The sequence below is a fragment of the Diplotaxodon limnothrissa genome, linkage group LG11, assembly GCF_057381915.1.
Source record: "Diplotaxodon limnothrissa isolate DT_005_m linkage group LG11, D_limnothrissa_male_GT1.1, whole genome shotgun sequence".
Classification (NCBI taxonomy): Eukaryota; Metazoa; Chordata; class Actinopteri; order Cichliformes; family Cichlidae; genus Diplotaxodon; species Diplotaxodon limnothrissa.
In genome coordinates, this window is record NC_140606.1 from 18,651,515 (window position 1) to 18,674,272 (window position 22,758).

General features: G+C 41.7%; 1 protein-coding gene across 1 annotated transcript in view; it reads right to left on the bottom strand.

Annotated features, from left to right (window-relative positions):
• Positions 1–22,758, bottom strand: part of col14a1a (collagen, type XIV, alpha 1a) — a 167,076-nt gene that overhangs the window by 62,925 nt on the left and 81,393 nt on the right. Inside the window, exons 27-32 of the mRNA XM_085366286.1 lie at positions 16,451–16,594; positions 16,007–16,171; positions 15,753–15,791; positions 15,447–15,585; positions 11,794–11,936; positions 8,790–8,899 (exon numbers count right to left, since the gene is read on the bottom strand). Coding sequence (XP_085222412.1) covers positions 8,790–8,899; positions 11,794–11,936; positions 15,447–15,585; positions 15,753–15,791; positions 16,007–16,171; positions 16,451–16,594 — 740 coding nt within the window. The remainder of the gene's footprint in view (positions 1–8,789; positions 8,900–11,793; positions 11,937–15,446; positions 15,586–15,752; positions 15,792–16,006; positions 16,172–16,450; positions 16,595–22,758) is intronic.

The following is a 22,758-nucleotide window of genomic DNA, read 5'->3' on the forward strand; positions in this document are numbered from 1 at the left end:
CTGACAGATCGAGAGAAAAATTTCAGCCCAGGAGCCTCTGGAAAACCACCCAACAGGAGCCACAGCTTCAAAAACACCAAAAATACAATAGAGCTTTCTTATGTTTTTGGCTCTCTACGGCAGCTTACCGCCACATTTCCTTCTCTCTCTGTCCCAATCTGCTCTCCAGAGTTTCAAGGCAGCAAACCTCAACATTTATGTGAAACACTACCACCTAAAAGTTCTGAACAGAGTTTATCACTGTATGGGTACAGCAAATATGTTAAGCCAAATATTGCGTTAGCATGGCATTAGCAGCTGCAATCCCAGCAGATCAGTTAATCTTATAGTCCGACCACATCGTTTGATGACTCATTTTCTGTTATACTGAAGCTGCTTTAGCATGCACACAGATGATATACCTGTGAAAGCCACTTTGCAACCCACGCTCACCCTGAAGCAGATACTTACTGCTAAGTTTGTTATAAATGGGATCATAATTTAGAAAATGGGTATGTTCTGGCTCCTTAAGAGTCACCACTCATGTTATGTAGTGTTATACAAGTTCATGCAATCTTTATTCGTTTCTGGCACACTGTTCATTTTATTTTGACATTCTACCGGAAGTGCTACTTCTCATTACTTCCTGTCTAACGGGAGAAGGACAGTTTGCTACTCCTGTGCCTGCCTATGCTACCTCTTAAGCCAGCACAGTCTGTAAGTTGGCAGTATTGTTGTGTTTTACCGGTGAATGTTTAGCACTAACTGCCGTGTGTTGTTTGTGATATTTTGAGAAAGCAAATTGACTCAATGATGTGCTTTATTAGTCATTAGCCTAAACGCTAATTAGCGCTAGCTAACCGCTAACGTTAGCTTGTTAGCTTGTTTCGTTCTGCTTTGCTTTGCATAGTAACAGGTCATAGCATCTTCTAATTGTAAGAATGTTTGCTTATATTAGCTCACATGGGATATTTTGTGTTTGTTTACAGTTTTACCATTCATCCATTCATGTATTTCGACAAAGCCATGCTATGCATCCAATCAAATAAATCCACCAGAAAGGAACAACGGTGTGGTTTTTCTACATGGGATGATGGTTGTCTGTCTGCCTAGTTAAGTGCGAGGGCAGAACAGTAAAAAGACTGGCGAAACGGCTACTTCAGGAGGCAGTCTTCCAGACATCTGACCCAGATGCCACTATGCTGTCAGCAGAGGAGGAGCAGCTGGAGGTACGGTCCACCTGCTCTGGATCTACATCCAGATCCCGCAGCTCACTCGCCAAAGCAGCAGTCGAAGCACGGGCAAAGGCCAAAGCAGCAGTCGAAGCACGGGCAAAGGCCGAAGCAGCACGCGCCAGAGCAGAGTTTACACGACGGGAGATTGAGGTGAAAATGAGGCAAGCAGAGTTAAGTGCTACATTAGAAGCACTAAAAGAAGAAAAGGAAGCAGAAGCTGCGCTCGCTGAAGCCAATGTATTTGAAGCAGCAATAGCAGAGGAGGTAAGCGGGGAAATGTGGTCATCTCGTGTGTCAGAAAAACAATATGGGGAATCACGACAGGGTCAAGAGAACTCACAACCAGCGCTGAACTCTCACGCTCTACTCCAGCTTCCAGCTTCAACCCAGTCATACAGACTACAGAGTTATCTTGGATATTCTTCACCAGAGCATCGCAGAGAAGACTTGCCGGACCCCAAACACTTTACGCCGATAAAACAATGTGACATCAGTCCAATCCCCGATCCAGCCACTTCACCTCAATATGTCCCACAGGTAAATCAACAGGACATCAAATATGAGATTGGCAGCCATCTTACACCAGCTGCTGATACCCAAGAAAAATGTGGCCAAAGGTATGTAAGTACCACACCGCAACCTATGAGCTTTTCCCCTTACACTCCACCTTTCCAGCCAACGCAAATCAACAACGGGAACAGTGACTTTGCTAATCTCGCTAAGTTTCTGGCAAAAAGAGAATTGGTGGCAGACGGTCTGACAAAGTTTACGGACAGAGCAGAGGACTACTGGGCATGGAGAGCTTCTTTCTGTAACGCTATTGAAGGGTTAAGCTTAAAGCCTAGCGAACAGTTAGATTTGCTCACCCGGTGGCTTGGAGAAGAGTCGTCTAAGCATGCCAAACGTATACGCTCTGTCCATCTCAACAATCCAGCAGAGGGCCTACGTCGAGTTTGGACACGGCTACAAGAATGTTATGGCACCCCAGAGGCTATTGAGAAGTCGCTCCTTGACAGACTTGAACGCTTTCCTAGAGTGTCAAACAAAGACCCCCAGAATCTCAGAGAACTTGGCGACCTACTTTCTGAAATTGATGCAGCCAAATCAGACGGCTCTTTACCTGGGCTAGTGTATTTGGACACATCACATGGCATTGCCCCGATAGTTGATAAGTTGCCAACAAATCTTCAAGACAGGTGGATGTCAGAGGGGACTAAATACAAGCAGAGACATGATGTATATTTCCCTCCATTCTCATTCTTCTGTCGCTTCATACAAGATGAAGCGAAAATGAGAAACGACCCCAGTTTTAAGTCTACTGTATCAGGTCCCACATCCTATCCAACAACTCACGACAACCACTATACAAGATTTGCCAAGTCAAGACCGCCTGTTGCCGTCCACAACACAGAGGTAAACAAAACTCACAAACCAAACTTAGGCAGCACGAGTGAGTTCACAAACAAACTGTGTCCCATCCACAAGAAACCGCACCCGTTAAAGAAGTGTAGAGGTTTCAGGGAAAAGACACTAGATGAGCGTAAGGCATACCTCAGGGAACACAACATCTGTTTTAGGTGCTGCAATTCCTCAGCTCACCAAGCTAAAGACTGTAAGGAAGAGATTACTTGCCTAGAGTGCAACAGCAACAAACACGTTGCAGCGCTGCATGCAGGTCCAGCTCCATGGACACAAAACACAAAAGCTCAAAACATTGCCCCAGACCAGGACAGGGAGGAGCATGGCGGGGAGAGTAGCCTAGACTTGGAGACTAGCTCAGCATGCACTCAAGTTTGTGGGGACTTAGGTGGGGGGCGTTCCTGCTCCAAAATATGTCAAACCTACATTTATCCAAAGGGGCATCCAGACAAAAAGGTCAAGGTTTACGCTATCATAGATGACCAGAGCAATAGGTCATTAGCGAAGTCAAATCTTTTCGACACCTTTGGCATCCCAATGAGCAACCTAGCGCCATACACACTTAAGACATGTACAGGGGTTTCCACTACAAATGGCCGCTTAGCTGAGAACCTCTTTATACAGTCTGTTGATGGCCAGTTCAGCTCTCCTCTGCCTTCTTTGCTCGAGTGTGACTCACTCCCAGACAACAAGAATGAAATACCAACGCAAGAGATTGCCCTAGCCCATCAACACCTCAAACACCTAGCAGATCATATGCAGCCCCTAGACCCTGAGGCTGACATTATGTTGCTGTTAGGCCGAGACATAATACAAGTGCACAAAGTGTATGAACGAGTGAATGGACCAGTCAATGCTCCATTTGCCCAGAGACTTGCACTTGGGTGGGTTATTGTAGGTGATGTATGCCTAGGATGAGCCTATAAGCCAGCCATTATAGGCACATACAGAACGAGTGTTCTAGAGAACGGGCGTCCAAGTCTCCTAACACCCTGTCAAAACAGCTTTCATGTCAAAGAGCAGTCACACAACAAATCCTGGAACACTCACAGTTCATGTCAAATAGGGAAACACATATTCCAGCAAAGTGAAAAGGACGAAGAGCTAGCCCCTTCCTTTGAGGACCAAGCCTTTCTGGAAATTATGGAAAGAGACTTTTACCAAGACGATGCAAATAGCTGGACAGCTCCACTTCCTTTCCGTACACCGAGAACCCACCTCCCAAACAACAGAAACCAAGCACTCAGCCGCTTAGAGTCGTTGCGCCGCACATTAAATAAACGCCCTGAGATGGAGAGACATTTTATGGATTTTATGCAGGGGTTGTTTGACAGGGATCACGCCGAACCAGCACCAGCTCTCGAAGAAGGAGAAGAATGCTGGTATCTGCCCTTCTTTGGCGTTTATCACCCGCAGAAGCCCGGGAACATCAGGGTGGTATTTGACTCAAGTGCTAAGTTTCAGGGAGTGTCCTTAAATGATGTGCTGCTCAAAGGTCCAAATATGAATAACAGTCTGATTGGGGTGCTCATCCGTTTCAGAGAAGAAACGGTGGCTGTCACAGCGGACATACAACAAATGTTCCACTGCTTTCAGGTGCGAGAAGACCACAGGAACTTCCTCCGGTTCCTTTGGTACCGCAACAATGACCCAAGAGAGCCAGTTGTCGAGTACAGAATGAAAGTGCACGTGTTCGGCAACAGCCCCTCTCCAGCGGTGGCAATTTTCGGTCTGAGAAAGGCAGCACACCTGTTCGACACACAGCACTATTCTGAGGCCAAACAGTTTGTTCAAAGACATTTCTATGTCGACGATGGACTCAAATCCCTCCCTACTGAGTCAGAGGCAATTAAGCTCCTCAAAGACACACAGGAGCTGCTCGCTGCGTCCAACCTGAGGCTCCACAAAATAGCTTCAAACAGCCCAAATGTCATGAAAGCATTCTCTACTGTAGACTTGGCAAGCGGGCTCAAGGACATAGATTTCAACACAGAGTTTCCTCCAATGCAGAGAAGCTTAGGAGTATGTTGGGACATTGAAGGCGACACCTTCACATTCAGAGTCTCTCAAGCCGAAAAGCCTTACACGAAAAGAGGTGTTCTGTCCACTATCAACAGCCTTTTTGACCCGCTGGGGTTTGCAGTGCCAGTGAGCATCAAGGGGAGGGCACTGTTGCGGGAGCTGACAAAAGAGACTTGTGGGTGGGATGAGACTCTTCCAGAGGGCATGTTTAAGGAGTGGTCAGAATGGAAGAATGCTCTCAAACAACTCGAGCAAATCCGTATCCCAAGGCCATACTGCTCCTTCTCCTTTCTTGGTGCGAAGCACAGAGAAATCTGTGTCTTCTGTGATGCATCAACCCAGGCTATTGCAGCCGTGGCTTACCTGAAGTTAACGAACAAAAATGGTGAGACAGAGTTTGCGTTCATATTCGGGAAAGCCAAACTTGCCCCCAAGCCCGATCTTACCATTCCCAGGCTCGAGCTGTGTGCATCGGTGTTAGCGGTGGAAGTTGGGGAACTAATCAGAGATGAAATGGACATTCAGATTAGTAACATGCGCTTCTTCTCCGACAGCAAAGTCGTTCTTGGCTATATCTACAATGAGGCAAGAAGATTTCACGTTTTCGTGAACAACCGGGTGCAACGCATCAGACGAGCAACAGTACCAACTCAGTGGGGCTATGTACCCTCGGTGCACAACCCGGCCGATCACGGATCCAGATCTCTACCTGCCGAAAAACTGTTGTCCAGCACATGGTTGAAAGGGCCGGAGTTTCCCTTAAAGCCCTTACAGAGCAACTCATCAGGTACATTCCAACTTCAAAACCCCGACTCAGACATTGAAGTTCGTCCCTTGATCACTGCCACCATTCAAACATCATACCCCTGTTTAAAGACTGCAAACTTAGAATCTTTCTCCAGCTGGCAGTCCCTTACCAGGGCAGTTGCACGTTTGGCACACATTGCACGCACCTTTAAGGTAAAGCAATCAGGCGGACAATGTAAGGGATGGCATATATGTCATGAACTCACTACCTCAGATTTTGAGCAAGCAAGAGAGACAGTTATAAAAGCAGTCCAACAAGAAAGCTTCCCAGAGGAGCTCAAACAAATAGAGTCAAGGAAGGACATCCCAAAGAAAAGCCCTCTCTTAAAGCTTTCTCCCTACCTTGACAAATCAGGCCTCCTGAGGCTTGGCGGACGCCTTCTTCATTCTGACCTTGAGTCCGCAGAAAAACACCCCTTGATTATGCCGCACAAACACCATGTAACTAACCTGTTAGTCCACTATTACCATGAAAGGGTCAGGCACCAGGGGCGTCATCTTACAGAGGGTGCTTTAAGATCCGCAGGTTACTGGGTCTTAGGAGGTAAACGCCAGATCAGCAGCCTCATTTACTCATGCGTAGTTTGTCGCAAGCTAAGGGGAGTAACACAGTTCCAAAAAATGTCAGATCTTCCTGCAGAACGCCTTAGTGCTGAGCCTCCATTCTCTTACGTAGGCATAGATGTGTTCGGGCCATGGTCGGTTGCCTCTCGTCGTACTCGGGGCGGACTTGCCAGCAGCAAATGATGGGCAGTGATGTTCACCTGCATGAGCACAAGGGCAGTTCACCTTGAGATCATAGAGGGGATGGACACGTCTATCTTCATTAACGCTCTCCGCAGGTTCTTTTCAGTCAGAGGACCTGCAAAGCAATTGAGATCGGATTGTGGAACTAACTTCACAGGAGCCTCCAGGGAGCTAGGGTTTGACAAAAGGATTCCTTGTGACCCACGTGTTAAATCCTTCCTAAATGATCATGGATGTAGTTGGGTCTTCAACCCTCCCTACTCTTCTCACATGGGGGGCAGTTGGGAGCGGATGATAGGAGTGGCACGTAAGATATTAGACTCCCAGCTCGCTCAACTTGGTTCCAGGCCCCTCACGCACGACGTCCTGATCACCTTCATGGCAGAGGTGGCCGCCATCATCAACGCACGGCCGCTGGTTCCAGTGTCAAGTGATCCCGATGTTCCGTGCATCCTTACTCCCGCCACACTCCTCACGCAAAAAGTTGGTGCACCTCCAACACCCTTAGGTGACTTCGGGGAGAAGGACCTCTACAGGCAACAGTGGAAAAGAGTTCAGAGTCTGGCCAACTCTTTCTGGCATCGCTGGCGTAAGGAGTACTTATCAACACTGCAATGCCGCCGCAAGTGGCATTCCACCAGACCAAACCTGCAGCAGGGGGATGTGGTCCTCCTGAAAGATCCTCTCGTGAAGAGAAATCAGTGGCCCATGGGGGTGATTGCAAAGGTTCATCCTAGTAGTGACGGACTTGTCAGGAAGGTAGAAGTCAAGGTGGTGAAAGATGGTAAAGCCAAAGTTTACTTTAGGCCAGTCACAGACGTTGTTCTTCTTGTATCAGCTGCTGTGCAACAAGTTTAGTTTGGGTACAAGTGTGACATCTTACCGATGTCAGGCGGGGAGTGTTCTGGCTCCTTAAGAGTCACCACTCATGTTATGTAGTGTTATACAAGTTCATGCAATCTTTATTCGTTTCTGGCACACTGTTCATTTTATTTTGACATTCTACCGGAAGTGCTACTTCTCATTACTTCCTGTCTAACGGGAGAAGGACAGTTTGCTACTCCTGTGCCTGCCTATGCTACCTCTTAAGCCAGCACAGTCTGTAAGTTGGCAGTATTGTTGTGTTTTACCAGTGAATGTTTAGCACTAACTGCCGTGTGTTGTTTGTGATATTTTGAGAAAGCAAATTGACTCAATGATGTGCTTTATTAGTCATTAGCCTAAACGCTAATTAGCGCTAGCTAACCGCTAACGTTAGCTTGTTAGCTTGTTTCGTTCTGCTTTGCTTTGCATAGTAACAGGTCATAGCATCTTCTAATTGTAAGAATGTTTGCTTATATTAGCTCACATGGGATATTTTGTGTTTGTTTACAGTTTTACCATTCATCCATTCATGTATTTCGACAAAGCCATGCTATGCATCCAATCAAATAAATCCACCAGAAAGGAACAACGGTGTGGTTTTTCTACATGGGATGATGGTTGTCTGTCTGCCTAGTTAAGTGCGAGGGCAGAACAGGGTAATGTTAAAATAAGACATAAAGTCATTTATTTGGAAAAATAAACTCAACAGGAAATGGTTTACTGAGGTCATAAATCAAGCAGGAAGTAGTCCTACTTTGAGAGAATGTGATTAAGTATAGTAATTAGGACATTTTTGTAGATAAGCTTCAATGGTCACGAGCTGCTCTATTGTATGATTTACACTTTAGTCTTTTTTAATGTAATCATCAGGCAACGTAATATCATCATGCTATAATCACGTATCATAATACAGTGCTCCCTTGGTTCACCTTTCATGGCCTCGCTGTTTCGCGGATTTTTTAATGCAATTTTGCTCGATTTATTTTTTACAGCGCACTGTGTTCTTCGTGCTGATTGGCTGTAAACCATTGTCAATCAATCTCGTGCCGCGTCTCCTGTACAGTCAGAATGCGTTCAGCTTGTCAAATTTACATAAATCTTCGATCACTAGCAGTGTGACTCTGAAGTGCTGCAAGTTTTCTCCCCAACAAACAAAACAATGTCGACGAAACTTTTGCACCGTCACAGGCAACTGCGGGTGCCTTTTCATTCTGTAATACTGGACTTATTTTTCTACAAAGGTTAGAACTTTGAGAGTGTTTAAACAAGATAGAAAAGTGTGAGAATGTTCATGCCTGTCTGAGAAAAGTGTATAAAGTGTGTAGTGAGGGGTTTTACAGCCTTAAAACATCTATAATAATTGTAAAAAATAAAGTTGGCTATTTCGCAGATTTCACTGTTTTGGTGATCGGCCCGAGTTTCGCCTTCATCGTGTGTCGTGCATCGTGTAGTATACATGGGGTAACGAGAAGCGATTAACACCTCACGACCAGCTCCCGATCATCAATCGTTTGGTCGTAAGAAAATCAAACCTGCTTGAAATCTTGTTGGCCGTCGTGATGGTGTCACCGCAGGCTCTCACACCACGCACGCGCAAACACTTGACATCAGCATGTTAGCCACAATGCAAAAATACTTTGTCTGTTTTGACGCCTACATTTTGAATCCAGCTACGTAAAGTTATTTTCAGCGTAGAGTTGCAAAAAAAAAACTAACCTTGTGGAAGCTGCCATGGAAAATTTTTTTGATTGCTGCCTCTTCAAAGGTAGCAGTCTGGAAGTCTCCTTTGTAGTCATGGTTAAAGAACGTCAGTGTCTTTCCAGAGTCTGTGGGAGGAAAGTGGTGGTAGTGAGGTTGGGAGGATAGATAATTTTCCCATTCAGTGCAAATGTGAATTGAGCACATGACTAAGTATTACAAACATGCATTCCCTAAAAAAAAGAAATTCAATCAGAAACAAACAAAATCAAACTGCATATTTCAAGTGTCTGGACTAACAGAAACAGCTTTTTGAATAACACATACACTGTTGTATTCACACTAAAGACTCAAGATGTAAGCAAATATATGTCACTCACTCAAAAGTAACTCAAGCCCAAACTAAAATGCAATTTTGTTGCCTCCTTGCTGTATCGGGCTCAATTGGGAAAGCACAGAAAACTAAATGATTTTTTAACATCCTCCAGCTACTCCTTGGATCTCACATGGGATCTCATACACTGATATGGAAATGGCAGCAGATCAAGTCTTCTCCAAGTCAGTGATGTCCAAAACACTTCTAAAAGTTCACCCTAGGGGTGAGCTTACCGAGTGTGCACTGTTTTCTGTGATAGGGCTTATCACAGTATGACACAAACACTTACTATACAGCCACTGCACCATGGTAAGTCTTCAGCCACCATTATCATCATCATCATCCCATCTGTTTTAACTAAAACTGACTTTATATCGTACTCAAGCTGTGGCTGATCCACAGCTGTAAATTTAAGGCCATGACTCCTTTTCATACATATAATCAGTACCATTCAGAAAGAGTTAAATAATACAGGTATTTACCAAAAAAAGCAGGAACAGTCACTGTAAAAAGAAAGTATACAGTCTGTCAGGTTTTATGTATCAGGACAAAATGACAAATCTGGTCCTTATCAGCTCTTTAAATCAGATGACTGCAACCTCAGATAAACAGAAATATGACATTCTTGTATATGTCATTATTTATTTAGCAAAAACTAAGGCAAAAAGTAGGAAGAGTGTGTGACAGACTAAGTACATCCAATGATTCAATAGCTCGTAGAGCCACTTTTAGCAGCAATAACTTGAATTAATCATTTTCTGTATGACTTTATCATCCCTCACATCATTGTAGAAGAATTTGTCACACACTTCTTTATAACATTGGTTCAGTTCACTGGTTGAGTAATTATTTATGCACAGCTCCCTTCAGGTTCAGGTTCTGCCGCAGCATTTGGAGATTTGCTGCTGTGCTTGAGATCAATGTCCTGTTGCATAACCCAGTTTTGGCCAACCTTTAACTGGTAGGTGGTGTTTCACAAATGTGGCATTGTGTATTAGGACCAAATATCTCAATTTTGGTCTTATCTGTCCGAAGGACATTGCTCCGGAAGCTTTGTGGTTTGTTCAGATGCAACTTTGCAAACCTAAGCCCTGTTGGCATGTTCCTTTTAGAGAGAACAGGCTTTCTCCTGGCAGCCATTCAACATTTACCATGCTGACTGAGGCTTATAGAGTCTAAGATGAAGCTCTTGGGTATTTTTACAGTTTGGGAGCAATGCTAAACCTGACATTATGGTGAATTTGCAGGGCCACTGTCAGAAGGTCTTCCACACAATGATGGAAATCAACTCATAACCTTTCCCACATTGATTGGGAGCAATAATTGCTTCTCTGAGATCATTGCTGGCGTCTTTCCTCTTTGGCATTGTGTAAACACACACCTGAATGCTCCAAACCAAAACCTCTGCTTTTATAGAGGTGCTCACACTGGTTAATCAGGTGTACTTAGTTTTGCACACCTATAATCTTTGACCTAATTTTTGTTAAATAAATAGTTTTGTAGTTCACCTAAAGTTGTATTTACATAATTTTAAGACCTGCTAAGGAAAAGATAATTTTAATGTCCTGACACATTAAACCTTAGATTTGAAAAAGGCCATGCTTTATTTTAACCATGTCTGTATCTTTGATTTTTATTAATCCTCGAGGTTAAATAGAAAATACTTTTTATTGTTTTTGTTGTTTCCACAAAGCAAAACAAGCTAAAATATGACATTTTGAAAGTGGAAAACTGCATTTTGTTCCTGAAATCATTGAGACCATTGTGTATGTTTCAGGGCATATATAGGCTTGTATACAGTGTGCAGCATCATTGGTGATGTGAAAGCTAACCTTGACAGAGGTGCACCAGTAGCCTTTGATTCGTTTAAAATCAAATGTGGACTGGTCGGACCACAGAACAGCCTTCCATCTCTAAAAAGTCTGTAATAAGTTTGGATCATCAGAAGGTGGTCTTTCTTGTTTAGATGATTGTTTCTTTACATGACAGATTTTTCTCCAGTTCTCCAGATTTCAGGCGTATTAATATATTGTAATAACTACTGCAGTAGATAATACTCCAATCTCTGAATTCTAATGTTTACTTTTACAAGGCATTATTCTTCATTTTGTGAAGCAATATGCCACATTATTCAAAACAGTAATGAATCCCCATCTTCACTTGTAAAGCATCATTTTCTTTTTCTGTCAGTGACTTCTGAAATGCACCATTTCTCCCCGCGTACACATCCTTTCCAGTCTTTTGATGCCTCTGACTCCAATATTTTGAAACACATTAATAGCATCCATTTGAAAATAAGCACATATAGCATGCATACAATTAACCATGGGTTTAAATGATCATTGCATTCCTCTTCTTTCTTTTCTCTTTTTCTTCTCACAACGCGTCCCAACTTCTTAAAGCTGCATAAACCATAGTGGATTAAAACTGTAGTTAATGTAGCATCCCAGCTGGAATCATTAATATCTTTGCAGCCCGACTTCTAAGTTTGGCTTCATTATGCACTTTCTCGGTTTACTTGGAGGTGCTGGGAAAGCTGTAGCAAACATCTGCTATTTAAGTCTATACTTGTCAAACTGTGATGTGCGAAAATCCAGCTGAGACAAAAAAGGTAAAGAAGAAAGAAAATAGGTGATTCAAACTCACTGTCAAGAATCAGTCCAACTAACGGGTCGTTGTCCTTGTTGAGGATTTCCCACAACGCAAAAGGTTCCTGTGGGGTCTCGGGAAGTAGGCGGAGCATCATAGAAATAGTATAGTCAGATGGTAAACCCTCAGGGTGAAGATACCTGTCACACACATGAAAGGACAGGCAAACACACACATAGCAAGCTTAGCGGTGCCTGAAAGGCTTGTATGCACTAGGTGTGTTTAAAAAGTGTGCTGTCTGTTTTTAGCTGTTGTGATTGCTTTTAGAGTGTTTTCAGATGCCTGAGACTCACTATGAGCACCAGCCTCTTTTTAATCACAGAGCCTAGTCTTTTTATAGGTAGCTGCCTCCGAGCACTTCAGGCTTAAATCTCCTAAGCTTCAGTTTTTCAGAGTGGTTGTCACTTTTCAGAAAAGGAGCAATCAAAGAACAGGAAGCTGAAATGGAAGTCTGTTGACAGCATCAAGTGAAAATAAGCTCCGAAAACATCAGAAAAGACCTTGGGGATCGAAACTGGAGCCACTGAAAGCTCTGAGTGCTACTGAGTGTAAGCAAACATGTATGTTGTATTTAAACGTGTACCTGAAGTCTAGTGCTACTGTAGATACGTACCAAATCTTTTAACCTATATGAACAATCTCTTCGAATGCTTTCAAGTTCTTCCCAGCACCTTGCATGTGGGCCAGTGGCGCAATGTCTGACTATGGATCAGAAGATTCTAGGTTTGACTCATGGCTGGCTCGTTGCAGTTTTAGCTTTAAAACAACATGTTCTCTTTCACTGTAAGTTCTGTACCTGACTTTCTAGAGATGTGTAATTCCAAGAAAAAGTGAATATATTGGATAGCCGGGGATAGTAATAGCTCAGTAGGTAGAGTGTTTGCCCCATGATAGCAAGGTTGGGGGTTTAAATCCACCGAATGGCTACCCTGAGATACCCATGAGCAAGGTGCTGCCTTTATACACTGCTCCCTGGGTGCTGGATTGGTGGCTGCCCACTGCTTCACTGAGTGAATGGGTTAAATGCAGAGGAATTTCCTATGGGATTAATAAAGTGTACACAATGTTAAATTATCAAAACATTGATTAAATGTTATTTATTTATTAAAATAAAAATGTACTTATTTATTTAATTGTGTGTTTGTTTATTCAAAACCTTGTACATGTTTAAAACTGTAGATATAAAAACACAGACCAAACAAAATAATTAATTTTGTTTAAGGTACGATGGACAATGACACAGTTCTGTACACCACCACAGTTTAAATCAAACAATCAATGTGTGATTGTAGTACAGACTTTCAGCTTTAATTTAAGGGTTGTAACAAAGGTGCTGTACTGTATTGTAACTGTTTCAGAATTAGAGCCATTTGTATAAACAGTCCTCCATTTCTAGAGGCTCAAAAATAATTAGACAACTGGCTGACAGGCAGTTTAATAGCCAGGTGAAGCAGTTTCTCTCATTATACTATGACAAATAGGAGATAAATAACCTGCAGGTGATTCAAAGTGTTTAACTTGCATTTGGGAGCTTTTCGTGGAAACCATCAAAAATAGATCAAAAGAGATGCCGAACAAAATAAAAAAGGTGATCATTAACCAAGAAAACCAAAATAAATCTATCAGAGATAAAAGGAAAACTTTAGAAGTGACCAGCTTAACAATCTAGTTCTTTCTTAAAAAGAAAGAATACAGTGGCCAACAAGATCGAAAACCCAGAAAGACCACAAAAGACAACTAAAGTGCATGATGACAGAATTATTTCCATGGATAAGAAAAACACCTTTACAACATCAAGTCAAGAACACATTCAACGAAGTAGGTGCATCGTCGCCAAGAACTAAAAATTCTCATTCATGAATGTAAATACAGAGGCATTTACTTTAACCATAAATCAGGAAAAAAAGGCAAACATATTAAAAACACAAATGTAGCTTCCTGATTTGGCACACAGCTATCAGAAGTGTGTGAACCCAGACCTTAAGAAGGAGAAAGTAGTGCATTACAGATGTTTCTGATTCATTTATCATCGTGTCCCTGTGTCGTGATCATTCTTATGGCCAAAATCATCTTTGCTTATTTGCTCTAAGATCTAATCTCATTCTTAATGACACTTGAATAAAGCTATGCCCAGCTGCCAACTCCAGATGTGCCAATTGTTCATCAAGCATTTGTGCTGTCAGGCGAGTTAGCAGTCATAAAGAAGAAATGTGATCAGTTGTTTCTTGGCTTGGGTAGCATGGTGCTGCAGTGGTTAGGACAATAACCTCACAGTTAGAAGGTTACTGGCATGCTTTTGTGTTCTCCTTGTGCCTGTGTGGCTTCCTCCCACAGTCCAAAGTCATGCATGTTGGATGTTAGATGAGGGGCTATCTGTCTGTATGTGTTAAGTCTGCGAAGAAAGTGCAGCCTGTCCAGGGTGTACCCAGCTTTTCACCATGTGGCAGCTGGGATAGGTTCCAACCCCATTTTAAAGTTGGATAAGTGGTTAAGAAAATGGATGGATGTTTTTTGGCTGTTTAAAAGTTACTGTTATATTAGATGCAGACTCCAGTTAAAAGTTTTCTGACAAGAGAATCAATTAGAAAAGCTAAACTGTGTGTTCAGCTAAAACAGAGCAAATCATTAATGAAAATAAAGAGAACAGTAATCTGAGCAAATCCACTTCCTTATCAGACGAAATAATGATGCACAACTGAAATACAATTTCAGTGGCACAGTAACTCATGTGTCTTGTGATCCATCACAGTTCACAGGTTCTTGTAAAGTGTAATTTGTAGAAACTGATAAGTTATCTTGCCATTGGTTGGCTGTATTGCACAAACTAATGAGAATAAAAATCCAATGAGAAGTCGAAAAGTCTCTCAAGCAGTCATACCCAGGACAAATTTATTCAGTTCACCACCAAAAGAAAGTGTTTGAGTTCAGGAGTATTTACAACCATAACCAAAAAGTATGGTAAAAATATGTAAACACATCAGCATGTTATACTTGGCAGTGGCCATAATACTGATTTTAGCATAATGGTGATAGAAAGTCCCAAACCACACCTTCCTTATGTGGGATTCACCCATTAGGACCACTCCATCCTTCACCATGACCAATAAGATCACTGTTATAGTTAGTTTTCTTTGTGTCCTTGGGCAAGACACTTCACCTGCCACCTACTGGTGATGGCCAGAGGGGCCGATGGCGCGATATGGCAGCCTCGCTTCCCAGGGCAGCTGTGGCTACAACTGTAGCTGCCTCCACCAGTGTATGAATGTGAGAGTGAATGAATAGTGGAATTGTAAAGTGCTTTGAGAGTCTCGAAAAGCGCTATATAAATGCAATCCATTATTATTATTTTATTATCTAACCATCTAACAGGATACAAGTGGTATACAAAGCAATGTTTCAAGCTATCATATCAAATGGCATTCAGTGAACTTCTGTCTTTATCATTTTATTCATGCAAAATGTAGCAACATGCAACCTTAAAGAATTTGGAGCTGTGTTTGGAGTTTATAAAGCTCATTAACGTTGAGCACAGTTTGAGTGAAAGCCCATTAGGTGATCACTGTTTGTAAGTTTCAGTAAAATCTGACCAATACTCAAGGAGGACACAATTCTTGTGATGTGAACGGATGGATCAATGTTCATTTACTCACTTGGTGGGCTGAGACACCAGGGCATCACGGTGTAACCTGTAGCAAGGGAAGCTGTTGAATGAACCCGGCTCCAGAGAAACTCCAGGTATGGTGCTATACTCCTTCTCTACCAGGCCAAACTTCTCCATCATACGGAAACCTGCAGCAGAATCATCACCATTAACACTTTGGTGTAATAATCAATAATCATTGCTAGCACCACTATGTGGGCCATCATGATGTAATTGCAGTCATTATTATTTACTTCCTCTCCAGGGATTTCAGCACAGTGCATGGCCCTGTGTGATTGGTATTTGAAACTCTTACCTGCCAACGTGTTACCGCTCATCAAAACAGACGGACAAGCTGAAAGAACAAAACTGAGTCTGTTAGTTCATTCAACATTAGCACAAGTTCTCCTCTCCTCCATTTTTTCCCTCAGGATACATATCTCCTTTTCTCCCAGCTGAATTTTATTCTGTCCCTCTTCCCTTCTGTCTACCTGTATCCCCATCTGACTTGAACTCATTTTCCTCCCGGCCTCTCTCTCTCTGTTTTAAACATGAGCTGGTGTTACTCACTGGCAGTGGCAGCCTCACAGACAAAGGTAATGAGCTGCTCTTCTATTTTCTTCACAGCGTCCAAATCGTCCACAAAAAAGACGTGTCTGTCACTGGGTTTGCTGGCGATATTCACCAGCTCGCCGTAGTCTGCGTCCGCAAACCCAATTGCGAAGATGATGTAGCCTGAGAATGAAATTAAAAAAGAAGACTCATTACAAGCTGGAATTAATTAAGTCCTTTAATCTAACACACTGTTAGTTTTCTTGCCGCAGCAGCGTGAGAGATACAGGACTAAAACAGAGAGGTCGAATGAGGATTTTCTCTGATCTTCTTCCTGGACTCTAACCACACACGCTCATTATAACAACATTACATATCTCACCGACTGTCACAGACTCATAGTTTAGGGCCAGAGTAAGTCATCGTTCATTGCATTTCAGGATTAATGACGTAAATACCCACCCTCCACCTGCATTTCCTTGGACACTTTGTTGACATCGTCTTGTGAACGTCCATCGGTCAGAACGACCAGGACTTTGGGAACGCCCCTTCTGGCTCCCGCCTCTGAGGTGAAAATAGACTCCTTCACATGTTTGATGGCTCTACCTAACAAGAGACAAACCAGAAGCAGCATAAAGCAGAAAACTCACACACATGTTTTCGTTTTGTTACATTACACAAATGAAGCACGGTTCAGGCAAAGCAGTGAAGTCACACTTGTTCCCGGCCAGATGGCACCAGTAGCCTTCAGTAAACTTCCCAGTCATCAACTTAGTCAAAATGTTTAAACGTTTTTTGAACATTTGTGTGTATAAGTTACAATTAAATACAAGTTTGAAATCATTTTCAAATCATTTCACTTTTTCCCCAAAATGTTTTCTTCCTCTCGGTTCCTGTAGATAGTGTTTAATACCGTTGCTGACCACTTTTAACACCTCTCTTTAGATTTGTAGCTTCATATTTTCACATTTTGGAGCAGTCATTTTATCATCAATCATGTTTCCCAAGCGAGGCTCGATGCTGATAAATGTTTTGGCAAATGAAAGCTATTGGAACCACGGATGTCATCTCTAATCATCTCAAATTCTCTTCCCCACATCAATCAAAGAGGTGAAACCATGTGACCTTTGATGCAATTTTAATGGACCTCCTAATTTATTATTCCACTGACATTAATAAAATACATTACTGACTCCATAATTATCAGACAAGTGACCCAAAAGCCCCTGAAATTAGATTTAGGCTGAGCGATTAGCATTTAGAAAAAAAAGAAAAGCCAGAAAACAACTTGTGTGGCGTGTATCTCAATGACACCCAAAGACAGAAAGATAGACAACGTCACAATGTGGTTTACAGCATGCTATCAAAAAAATTAAAAGTCACTTGCTAATGGATGTAATCAGTCAATAAAATCTGTCTAGACAGTTTTAAAAGGTTTCAGGAGCCACCCACAGCAAAGCAACTGAGGGGATTTCTGTGCACACCTGTCAGTGAATTTAATGATGATTTATGTGCATCACTGTGCTTTAAGCACCTTGAAAAGTTATGCAAAATAAAATTCAAAACAGCAGAAAAACTTTGTAGCACCTACAGCACATTTTTCTTTATAATTTTTCCTTCAGGAAGCTCCGTCTGCTGCCATCAGGTAAAAGCATCGAAAAATTAACTCTGAGTAGGTGACGGATGGTCATCTAAATAAAAGAGAAACTTTTACGTTTTTTTTTCTTTTTCATTTATCACAAATGAATGCATACAGAGCACCAACAATAAGTCTAATCAGTCATACATTGGTAGGTAGTTTCTATTTAATTCCATCATTTGCATTTTGTCCATTATAATTAGCTGGAAATGATTAGTTGAGCTGTGCTAAATGTTGCTCATATCCAGATGACCTTTTCATAATAAAAAAAACCCCATCAGTCCTTCTCTGTCCTCTTACACTCTCATCTCTCACTTCTCATGTGTTTCCAGGAGTTATAACAAGAGGTGCAGACTCAGGAAACTTTGCACTAAAACCAGCGCATCCATACATGGCCCGCCCATTAACTGATACTGCTAAACACTGGTATTAATTCTTCTATGTCTGCATGATGTCTTTCAATTTTTAACCACACTCCACATCATATCTTCACTTTCTCCTCTTTGTTTTTTTTTTTTAGAGTGAGCTGTCACTGATGAAAAATGATAGAGTGCTTGGCCTAGCCAGGCATGAAGTGACACACTGGACAGAGTAGGAAAGAAGGAAAGTGAGACAGGGGAGGGGCTAAGTGGATCGTTGAGGATAGGAAAGAAGACAGAAGAGTGGATCCAGATGGGGAGAGCAAGTTAAAAAAAAGTGATAAAAAAAATTATTGCAAAACCAAATCATGTCAGGACAGCTTGAGTTGGAAAGCCCATCATCAATCAGCGATTCATTATTTTGAGTGTGTTTGTGTAATCTGTGTCATTTTACATTTGTTCTGGTGTCTGGCAGTTTACCAGCTTTGTTGCTGTCACTCAGAAAGAGAAACAATATGGGAAAACAAAAGATGCTTAAATGTTTTAAAATTCAAAGGCTTCATGCAAAAGAAAGAAGAAAAAAACAGAAAAAAGTTATATTGCAGTAGGAAACGCTCCCTCCCTGTTCTTTTGTGGCTGTAGGTGGAGGCTGTAATGTTCCCTCTGGAGTATCATAAATGGACAGAGCCATTAAATCCTCTAATCTTTAAAAAGTTACAGTAAGCTCATGAGAGTACTTAAAATTTTAATCAGGGTCATGAAAAGCATTATTGAACATATACAAAGGCTTTAGAAAGGGTTTTATTGGTTTCACTGGTTTGACTAATGTACTGGTGGAATGAGTTTTATAGTCACCGAAACTCATTCATACACTAATTCTGAATTCATAAAGGAGTCATAAACCTAGATGAATTGAGTGAGGGTCCCAGAAGACTGCATTAATACAGATGAATAAGGGTGCTTTCTTTAAAAAAAGTCACACCCTTACTAATATAATGTATGACTGGCCATTTTATTAGGTATGCCTGATCAATTTAATAAAAATGTTTAATCAACCAATCACACTGCAGCAACCCAATGCATTTAGCCTTTTGTCAGCAGATCTTAGAGAAGAGGTTCTCAGAGTGAGTGAAGCCATTGCAGGGGGGGGGGGGGCTGTAGAAAAAAAAGAAAAAAGAAAAAAAAATGCTTGGACGCTGCTCGCATAATGGACAGGCTTTTTTTTAAGGGGCTCCCATGCAAAGGCAAAGCATAAAGAGAAGCGTTGCTAAATATGCATCCAAACCAACTTCCATCCAAGCCAGGGACTAGAACATATGATGAAGCATATCTTGCCCTGGGCTTCACCTCCACAACAGCTGTCGTTCCAAGGTAGGTTTCCCCTGTGTCGGGAGCACACACTGGGCTCTCCAAATCAAATTCTTGATTTTGAGTTCACAAACACTTCTTATAAGACTAACTACTCCTGCAACTGAAGGAGCAGTTCTCTGGGTGAAAATGCCATGTTGATGACAGAGGTCAGAGAAAAATGACCAGACTTCTTCTAGATGATGACAGAGGTCCAAAGTAACTCAAACAACCAATCATTAGAATGCAAAGGTGCATCTCTGAATGAACAACACATTGAACCTTGAAACAGATTGGCTACAGCCGCAGAAGACCACATCTTTGTCTACTAAACACAGGAAATCAGGCTACAATTCACCAAAACTGAACAACAGAAAATTGGAAAAAAAACATTGCTAGGTCTGATAAGTCTCAATGTCCACTATGACATTAGGATGGTAGAGTCAGAATTTGGCATGAAAGGATGAATGCATCCTGCCTTGTATCAACAGTTCAGGCTGCTGGTGTAATGGTGTGAGAAAAAGTTTCTCGGCATACTTGTGGCCCCTTAGTACCAACTGAGCATCATTTAAACACCACACCTGTCTAGGGTTGTTGCTGACTTTCTGACTACAGCGTACCCATCTTCTGATGTCCGCTTACAGCACAATAACGCAACATGTCAGAGAGCTCAATCATCTGAAACTGGTTTCTTGAACATGATAATGAGTTCACTGTACTTAAATGGCCTGTACAGTCATCAGATCTCAATCCAATAGAGCACTTTTGTGTTGTGGTGCAATGGGAGATTCACATCACAGGTGTGCAGCTGACAAACCTGTAGTAACTGTATAATGTTATCATGTAAATATGAAGCAAAATCTCTTAGCAATGTTTCCAGCACCTTGTTGTATCTGTGCCATGAAGAATTAAGGCACTTCTGTAGTAAAGGGGTCCAACCTGGTACCATCAAGGTGTCCCTAATAAAGTGACCAGTGCGTGTATCGCTAAATAGCTGAAAATCAAAAGTAGCACATGCCGTGTCTCCTTAATACATGCACATAACTACACACTTTTACATTTGCTCACAAGAAGCTACAGAAACACAATTTGCCACGTGTATACTGTACTGCCAATCCGCTCCAGGGATTAACACAATTACTTGTATACAGCAAAAAATAAATAAAAAAAAATCTCAACACACACACAGTGTACTCATGTACATTGTGTATACAGGGATAAAGACTAATGCAGCTATATCTATGTTACATCAATCATTGACTAAGCCAGCCAGAGGCTCAACAACTTGTTAATGAAATGTGTAGTGACAAACAAAATCCCAGAATATAAGCCTCAGCGTGCTCTCTCTCTAACTTGTATCAGAGCGTACTGATGCTGGAACAGAAACTGACTATACAGTCTAAAAGGATGCAGCATCATTTACATATTGTTTATGAAATGGGTATATAGAAAAGGCTTTGCACTACAGGTTTGATCAGAATATGAATAAGTAGCTGTCGGATCTTCTTAAGCAAAAACCTTTGCAGGCCTTCAAACAAGAAACTCAATCCATGTTGCTACAGAAACAGCTCTGCACTCTCAACCAACTGTATGAGGTAAGGAGGCAGAACTATTTCTCAGAATTAATAAAGATGTCAGACTGAACTTATACCTAAAAAAGATTCCATCTTTGGAAATCCTACCGTAAACAAGTACACTTCCGAGCACATTTCTTCTACTCCAAAGGTCATAGGACGGCGATATAAAGTGAACAAACCACTTACAGTAAACATAAAAGGGCATTAACACTGCAGGGCTTCTTGCTGGCTAGCTGTTGTATTCACACAGATAGCCAGAGGCTAAAGGTTTAAAAGGAATAAAAGTACATATTTTGGGGGGCTTTGGACACAATGAGGGTCCCTAATGGGGCCTTTGAGGAGAATCTGAGGTTTGGAAAAAATGAAAAGGGAATAGTTTGGGTTTGGAGAGCAAACAGAACTTATGGATTGTATTGCAAGCCTCGGTTTTGAAAGCCAGAGGAACTGCTGACCCTTCCCTCAACGAACCAGAGGAGCAAAATGTACTGTAAGGAAGGGGAATTGGGTTTTGCGCTTTAGGCGATTTAGGCCTTTTCATTTTGTAACATTCTCTGTCCAAAATTCATTCAGCAGCATATCAACCCTGAGAAACACAGTCAGTCCTAAAAGACTATCCTCAGTGACAAGAGGAATAAGGATTTCTGCTGCCGACTGTCAGGCCCCCGCATAGTTCTGATCCCAACACACTGTAGCAATTCTAGGATTATATATGAAGTGAAAGAAGACACTGAGAAAGTGTAAATCTACAGATGATCTATGGCAAGAGCACCTAAAGCACCAAATAAACAACCAAATAAAAAAAACTAAGAATAAGGGGAAAACACAGAGGGGAGTAAATAAACAAACAAACGCTAAGACCAAAAAAAGTACAAAACTAAGCACATAAGAAATCCAGTGAACAAATACCAAATGATAACCAATGCTACAAAACTCAAGCAATAGACAAAACTTCATAAAAGAGCAACCGGGGAGGATAAAAAAAACACAAGGAACCAAATATAACGAACACTAACTGAATTTCAAAGAGTAACAGAAACACAACTAAAAGCAAGAACCATGACCTCACAAAAAAGACAACAAGAGCAACAAAACTCAAACCCTGAGTCCAAGAGTGATACAAGTAAACTGAACATACCTGTGTAATTAAAACAGAGATTCATTATGTTTTAGAAGCTATATTATGAATATTGGATCACAGAGTACCCCGCGTTTCATCCTAAGACAGCTGGATAGGCTCCAGCGCCCCCGCGACCCTGACAAGGATAAGCAGAAGAGAATGGATGGATGGATGGATCACAGAGGAGAAACCATAGAAGAAGCACCATTAAACCAAACAGAGACATACTCTTCACCTTTGTCATTGTAAAAAAGCACAATACAAGTATTAGATATACTATGCATATTCTATTATTCTTTTTCTATATGAAATATGTAAAAAGTATAAAAATCAAGTTAAAAATAAAATACATGCTGTGTTGGTGTCTTAGACGAAGTAAAAACAGCCTGAATAACTCACAGTGTATCTGAGCTGCTGAGGAATAGTTTTACTGTGCTGGCTCCAGTTATGTGTGCGTTTGTGTGTTTGTGTGTGAGACAAAGAGATCAGGGTTGGAGATACACTAGTGAGTCTGTGAGCATTAGCTTAACCTTGTGTGAACCAACTGACTCCTACTTTTTATTGTGTGGTGAAGATTAAATTTCATGGTTTATTTTCCGCTCCGCAGTAGACCACATGCACTCATATACACATTGCCCTGTCAGCTAAAACACCACCTGTTTTCACCTGTTAAACTATAATTGGGAAGCTGGACCAAAGAGAACATTTAGGAAGAGGAGACAAATGAAAGA